Here is an 8,239-nt window from a genome sequence, read left to right as displayed (position 1 = left end):
GAGTACATCATGAGAAACGCTGGACTGGAAGAAGCACAAGCTGGAATCAAGATTGCCAGGAAAAATATCAATAACCTCAGATATGCAGATGACACCACCCTTATGGAAGAAAGTGAAAAGGAACTAAAGAGTGTCTTGATGAAAGTGAAAGAGGAGCGTGAAAAAGTTGGCTTAAAGCTCAACATTCAGAAAACGAAGATCATGGCATCCGGTCCCATCACTTCATGGGAAATAGATGGGGCAATAGTGGAGACAGTGTCAGACTTTATTTTTCTTGGCTCCAAAATCACTGCAGATGGTGACTGCAGCCATGAAATTAAAAGACGCTTACTCCTTGGAAGGTAAATTATGACCAGCCTAGATAGCATATTCAAAAGCAGAGACATTACTTTGCCAACAAAGGTCCATCTAGTCAAGGCTATGGTTTTTCCTGTGGTCATGTATGGATGTGAGAGTTGGACTGTGAAGGAGGCCGAAGAATTGATGCTTTTGAACTGTGGTGTTGGAGAACACTCTTGAGAGTCCCATGGACTGCAAGGAGATCCACCCAGTCCATTCTGAAGGAGATCAGCCCTGGGATTTCTTTGGAAGGAATGATGCTAAAGCTGAAACTCCAGTCTTTGGCCACCTCATGCGAAGAGTTGACTCATTGGAAAAGACTCTGATGCTGTTAGGGATTGGGGGCAGGAGGGGAAGGGGACGACAGAGGATGAGATGGCTGGATGGCATCACTGACTCGATGGACGTGAGTCTGAGTGAACTCCGGGAGTTGTTGATGGTCAGGGAGGTCTGGCGTGCTGCGATTCATGGGGTCACGAAGAGTCGGACATGACTGAGTGACTGAACTGAACTGAACTGACTGCTAAGTACTGCTGCTAAGTCGCTTTAGCCGTGTCCGACTCTGTGCGACCCCATAGATGGCAGCCCACCAGGCTCCCCAGTCCCTGGGATTCTCCAGGAAAAAACACTGGAGTGGGTTGCAATTTCCTTCTCCAATGCATGAAACTGAACTAACATATTATTAAAATTAATTTGGCCTCTTTTATGTTTGCTTTTTACTTTTTTAATGATGGCTACTGGAAAAACTGAAATGACAGGTGGCTGGCATCATATTTCCTCATACTTCCTTGTTCTGGACAGTGTGTTAGGCACTACAGAATTACAGATGTAAACACAGCCTGTTTGACACCCACAGGTGGCTCACAAGGTAGCTCAGATCTCAGGGAAAAGGAGGAGTGAACTATGAGAGTAGGGCAGAGAAGTCTTCCCTGTTCCCCTTTCATTCTTCCCAGGAACTGCCTTATTCCAATTTGTAGTCAGTGCCCTTTGTGATGGTGGCTGTTATTTATAGGTTTGTACACAGAAGAAAGAGAAACTCCCTAGGAACTATCCTGACATCCCAGGGAAGATGGATTATCTGTGCACACAGATCCACTGTAACTCCTGAATTGAGGAGAAGGGTGGAGATGCAGAGGGCTCCTCCATCCTCAGGCGTAGGGACAAAATTACAGTCTAACTATACTTGAATTGGCAGACAACTTCAACTTCTAGGACTGACAGCTCAGGATGTACAGGAAGTGGTGAAAGAAGGAAAAACTCCTTAGTTTTCAAAGTTAACTTGGTACTACTAAATTTCAGAATGCACAAATAAAGTTGTTTGAATCATTATCTCTGTTTTTATGAACACTATTATCATTCACCGAGCATTTGCTTTGTGTCTGGCACTATGCCATATGCTTTACAAATTTATCCCAGTTTAATCTTGAAATAACCCTATCATTTTCATTTCATGGTTGATGGAACTAAGTCTCAGAGGGGTTACATTGCTTGACTAAGGTCACACTAATAAGTGATGGAACTAGGATTTGAATATATAGGTCAACCTGGCCCTAAGCATTTGCTCCAACCACTCCACTTTGCTCTGCTTTTCACATAATGCCCACCATCCCCTGACAACAGCAACCACAACATCATCAATGATCACAACATCAGCAACAGCAGCCAAGACATTTCCTGAAGAGACACAGGGTTTGCTGACATTCTGCCTGAATTACATTTTCCTCCCTTGAACATTCAGAACTTTGTCATTGACTATAGCAAGGGACACTGGAAGAAAAAACCCAATGAAACGGGCAGCTGCATCACCACAGGGTTCTACTTAGACAGTCATTACAGTGCCCATATGAGTTCCCTCAGAAGAAACCCCTTGCTCTCCAGAGGAAGCTGTGGCACCCACTAAGGCCGCCGGACACTGCCATCTGGTAAACATGCGTGATTCCAGAGCAGGCACATTGTGTCCTCAGCTCATTTCTGGCCAAATCCTAACTTTTCCCTATTTCCTATTTTCCCTCTGCTCTGATTGTCTCACAGCATTATTTTTGTATTTTATATAGTTTGAATATACAAAATATACATAACAGCTGCTGCTAAGTCACTTCAGTCGTGTCCGACTCTGTGCGACCCCATAGACGGCAGCCCACCAGGCTCCCCCGTCCCTGGGATTCTCCAGGCAAGAACACTGGGGTGGGTTGCCATTTCCTTCTCCAATGCATGAAAGGGAAAAGTGAAAGTGAAGTCACTCAGTCGTGTCTGACTCTTAGCGACCCCATGGACTGCAGCCCACCAGGCTCCTCCATCCATGGGATTTTCCAGGCAAGAGTACTGGAGTGGGGTGCCATTGCCTTCTCCAAAATATACATAAGCAAACAAATAAATAAGAGAATGGCTAATATTCATTTCTACTTTATAAACTTCTTAAAATAGAGCTTTTTCATGGAGGAACTATGGCCCCCTTTTTAGTACACACATATATATGTGTGTATACTCACATCCATATACACACATAAATATACACTATTTATAGTATAGAACACATAGTGTACACTATTCACACATAGTGAATATAGATCAAATTAGATGAGGGGTAAGTGAACTTAATTATCTCTAGCATCATGGCTGTCTTTACCTGAAAAAAATTTAAACTTTAATTGCAGTGGATGTGACAGCCATCTGTCACATATTCCTGGGCAAAGCACCCCGGCTGACTTGAAACAGAACAAACCAGAGAATCTGCAACCTTCCTGTACCATTAGTGAGGGCATGCTTGGTAGGGATCAGCTCTGACAAGGAGAATTTGAAATTTAACTTTTCTTTTCATCAGGAGGTAAATCTGTATGAGTAAATCTTTATACATTGGATGTTGTTCCTCGACTACTAACACATGAGTTCAGTTAATTATGGAAGTACAAGCAAATTGCTCTTCAGTCTTAATACATGAAGATGAAAAGGTGCTATGGCAAATCAATGTCTTACTAGAAGAAGGGTTTGTATTATTAATAAATAGATTAACTAATTAAACTTCAGCTTTTAAGCAAGTAAATTTGTTATAAATTGTAAATCGGCAATTTTAAATATCTATTATACTTGACATTAATGAACATATAGCAATGTAAGATAGTTTTATATCATTGTGCCTCTTTTGATTATAACTAAAGCTAACTTGAATTCATTTAATTATTTGACCAAAGCAGTTCATTTGTTTATTTTTAACATGTTTGAAAGTATCTTTTTACTTCATAATTAATAAAATGAAATCTAAAAGATTTGCGATAGATGACTGTAGTGGATGACATCCACTTTCAGGACTGATCCCCTCTGCTGGGAGTGTTGATGGTGAAGGCTCCCAGACTCTCCCTCCAGAAATTGCCCTCAGTTGAGATGAGCTGAATTGACCCAGGTCATACAAGTTGGTGAGGGTGAACAGAACAGAACAGAAAAGACCACATCCACTGACTAGTCAATGTTAGGGATAAAGGGCCACTCACTCCTGTGCCTCATGGTGGGACAACTCTGGAGGGCCATCCTAACTCCAGTGTCCCCTATGGCATCATCTTTTGTTGTACCTGAACTGCAGTTCAATTTCTCCCTCTGCGCAAGTCTATTCCTCCACAGATACTGTTCCAGAGAATACTCGTTAATATATTACCTGCATGCATGTCTCCATCTCAGAGTCTACTTCATAGAGAACTCACTAAGACAAAGAGAAAATCCCTTTAGACATGCTCAGAGAGGAATGATTAATAGAGAGCAATGATGGTTATAATGGTCTTAACTGAACAAAATTTATTAAACATCTTTGATGTTCTAGGCATTGTGCTGAACACTGAAGATATACAGTTAAGCAAAGCTGAATTAAGCAAAATGGATCTCAAGGAACTCATTGGCCTGAAACACAGACATTACAAGTGAACATAATTCAAAGGAGACAAGCCCTACATTAAGAGGACAGATGCACTTGTCTGAAAGGTTTGAGAAAGGAACCCCTATCATTCTGGAGACTGATGAGGCAAGAATGACTTCACTAAAGACAACTGAAAAATCCTTCAAGTTCAGGTCTTCTGAATCATTCTTTCTCTCACATTCCACATCCAACCTCTCTCTTTCTCAAAAAAAAAAAAAAATACCCCACTACCTCTGCCTTTAAATAAATCTGGAATCTAGGTCTCACCAGTGCCACAGCTTCTAATCTAGGCTGTCCTAACATCTCTCACAGCTGCTGCCTCATAACTGGTCTCCCTTGCATCTACTTTTGCTTCTCACGATCTTTTCTCAACAAAGCAGTCAGGTGTTCTTCTAAAATGGAAGTCAGGGCATGAACTCCCCTGCAGAAAACATTCCAAAGTTCCCATTTCATACTGAGAACCAAAGATGCTACACCCACAGGGCCTAGACCATATCCACACTGCCCTTCCTGTCCTTACCTTTCTCAACTCATCTAGGAGACTCCTCTCCCTCACCCTCTTCCAGCCACTGTGGCCAATTCAATCTTCCTGGCACCAGCAAACATTCCTGCTTCAGGGCATTTGTATTTATGCTACTCGCTGTCCCCTCTCTCTGACTCCCCCCCTCCCCCTTCTTCAGGTTGCTTCAACTGCCAACTTCTTCTGCAGGCCTTCTCTGACCACAGTCCCCAGCACAGCATACCCCCTTCCCCCACTATCTTTCTTCATAACACTTACCATCTGCTCTGTTACTGATTATTTCATTAAGAGTGTGCCCTAACTTCCCTGGTGGTTCAGCGGTAAAGAATAAGTATATGCCTGCAATGCAGGAGATGTGGGTTCAATCCCTGGGTCAGGAAGATCCCTGGAGAAGGGAATGCTAACCCATTCCAGTATTTTTGCCTGGAGAATCCTATGGACAGAGGAGCCTGGTGGGCTACAGTCAATGGGGTCCCAAAAAGTCAGACACAACTTAGCGACTAAACAACAACTTGTTTAGCAGAAACAAGCCTCTTGTGGGCAGGGATCATTACGTGTTTTGATTCTGGCTCCATACCAAATACCTAAAATTATCTCAATAAGAGAGTAAATGCTTAGTAAATATTTGTTGAATAAATGAATTTTTACAAAGAATGAAAGGAAGTAAGAGAAAGGTAAAGTGCTTCAGGATGAATAATAGCTGGAAACAAAGAAATGGAAGTATTTCTAATCTAGTGTGAGTAGATCGGAAACATTCTTTGTGGTCAGAGCTGGAAACTTACGTTACATTACGGAAACAATGACATGTGGTTGTTACGGGCTGAAATGCATCCCCCATCCAAAATTTACAAGTTGACATCCTAGCGCCCAGTATACCTCAGAAAGTATTTGGAGATATGACCTTTAAAGAGGTGATTAAGTTAAAATGAGGTCATTTGGGTAGCCTTAACCTAACATGACTGGCATCCTTATAAGAAGAGAAATTTGGATCCAGACAGTTACAGAAGGAAGATCATGTGAAGACATGGAGAAGATGACCATCTATAAGCCAAGGAGAGGAGCTTCAGCAGAAACCAATATTGCCAGCACCTTGATCTTGGACTCCAGCTTCCAGATCTGTGAGAAAATAAATTTCTCTTGTTTAAGCCACCAGTTGGTAGAATTTTGTTACAGCAGCTCTAGTAAACAAATACAGTGATATATACTATTGTAGGAAATTTTGACTTTATCTCAGAAGCCACTATAAAATTTTAAGCAGGGATGGAGGTGAGCTGAGGTAAGACCTGAGTTTTAGGAATCTTCCAGAATCCTGCATTTGTGGTAATAGGGAGGAAGGGCTAGAAAAGGTAAAAGACTAGAATCATGGAGACTAACTGGTAAGTGATTGTAATGGCTGGGATCTAGGTCAAACAGAAGGGAAAGAACAGGCAAGAACAGGAATTGTGAGAAGCATCGGAGCCAAAACTGTTTGAACTTGGTGACTTCCCGGTGGCTCAGCGGTCAAGAATCTGAATCTGCCTGCCAGTGCAGGAGATGCAAGAGATTTGATCAAGGGGTTTGATTCCTAGGTCAGGAAGATCCCCTGGAAGAGAAAATGGGAACCCATTCCAATATTCTTGTCTGGGATATCCCATGGACAGAGGATCCTGGTGGGCTACAGTCTGAGCATGCTTGACTGACCATATGACATGACTGAGCAGGCATGTACACAGTGACATGTGAGAGGGAAGTGACACTGACATCAATGCAAACTGAAATTTAGTAAACTACAGGCGTGCAAGGGGCTTCCCAGTTGGCTCTAGTGGTAAAGAACCTGCATGCCAATACAGTAGATACAAGAGAAGAGAGTTTGATCCCTGGGTTGGGAAGATCCCCTGGAGGAGGGCATGGTGACTCACTCCAGTATTCTTGCCTGGAGAATCCCATGGATGAGGAGTCTGGTGGGCTACGGTCCATGGGATCTCACAGAATCAGACACAACTGAAGCAACTTCACATACATGCTGGAACAGACATGCCAAGGAATTCAGATAGTACGATTTACATGGTTTTCAGTGGTCTCACACTTGAGAAAATTTCTCAGTATGGAAACTTCAGACATCAAAGCAGCATCCATGCTGTTCAAGGTGTGAAGAGTACTCACTGAGAAAAGGGTCTGCAGAAAGAGCTGCAGGCAACATCTCCTCCTTGGGGATAATATGCCCATTAGCATATTAAAGGATCTGGAAAGTTTTGCAATGAAGGAACTTCTTTAACTTTGTCCAAAAAAGTGTTTCCCACATTTACTGATTATGGAACCCTTTTAACCTCTCCCTGAAAGTATACTAGAAATATCTTCCTGAAATACTCTAGAAATTAATACAGTTTGGAAAACAGTGGTGTGTTTTGATGCATTAAAACAGTTCTAAAATAAATAGAGAAGCTTTGCCGGGTAATTTCTATTTCTAATAGCAAAACTAGTCAACACTGTCCTAACAAATTGGCAGAATAAACTCATTAAAGGAATGTAGTTGTTTTCCTATAGCCTAATTACTATTAGATTAAAAAAGAACACTCAGACTTTTGAAAGTAGCACTAATTCTTTCACATCCCTAAAGGAAAATTACTCAGTGCCTCGAAACAAAAAATGAAATGATATTCTGATGACTTAAGGGGAAAGTGTAGCTCAAATGCAGAAGTCTGGGAGCAGTTTTCAACCAGGGTTCTTCGACACCAGAGCAGGTGTGGTCAAGTTTTCCCATATTCCATTAGCTTCTGGAACCCACAATGCCCCTGCATAGTGACTTACACGCGATGCGCACGTAGGCTTTCCGGCTCTTGGTGGTGCCTGCCGAGCTCCAGGCTACACACTGGCACCAGTAATCTTCAGGCCCAAAGAGTTCTTCCACTTGCTGGCGTGAAATCTCAATGCTCACTTCCCGGACAATGAGACCTGCCAAGGCAAAGGAAGATTTAAGTCAAAAGAAGACTTGTACTAACAAAATACAAAACATCATACCTAATTTTTTCCCCAGTGATCCTTCTTAATGCCGTGGACCAACAAATCACATATTGCCTCTCATCTCCTCTGACTTTATTCTAGCTCCAGTTACTTGATTCACAGCTGTCTCATTCTCTTATTTGCTATTTGAAATCTTCTGGATTCATCAGAAGATGAAAGTGAATTAGATCTATCCACAAAAATCCTTTTCCCTTATTACCTAATATTCACCCACCACCAAGTTATCTTTCTCTGTGTATTCAAACATGAACTTGAATTTAAAGTCTTCTAAGGATTCTATCGTAATTATACAGGTTGTGTGTAAGATACCCATGTGCTGTACACAGCTTTACAGTATCAGTTCAGTTCAGTTCAGTCACTCAGTCGTGTACAACTCTTTGCAACCCCATGAATTGCAGCACGCCAGGCCTCCCTGTCCATCAACAACTCCCGGACTTCACTCAGACTCACATCCATCGAGTCGGTGATGCCATCCAGCC

At 42.2% G+C, this 8,239-nt stretch overlaps 1 protein-coding gene across 3 annotated transcripts in view; it reads right to left on the bottom strand.

The window, feature by feature from the left end:
• Positions 1–8,239, bottom strand: part of UNC5C (unc-5 homolog C (C. elegans)) — a 428,547-nt gene that overhangs the window by 138,528 nt on the left and 281,780 nt on the right. For all 3 annotated transcript variants that reach the window (XM_010848326.1, XM_010848327.1, XM_010848328.1), the window contains exon 3: positions 7,548–7,691. In XM_010848326.1, the coding sequence (XP_010846628.1) occupies positions 7,548–7,691 (144 nt within the window). The remainder of the gene's footprint in view (positions 1–7,547; positions 7,692–8,239) is intronic.

This window comes from Bison bison, unplaced genomic scaffold (assembly GCF_000754665.1).
Source record: "Bison bison bison isolate TAMUID 2011002044 unplaced genomic scaffold, Bison_UMD1.0 scf7180017864263, whole genome shotgun sequence".
Lineage (NCBI taxonomy): Eukaryota > Metazoa > Chordata > Mammalia > Artiodactyla > Bovidae > Bison > Bison bison.
Note: the sequence above shows the minus strand (reverse complement) of the source record. Positions and strands in the feature narration are given on the sequence as shown.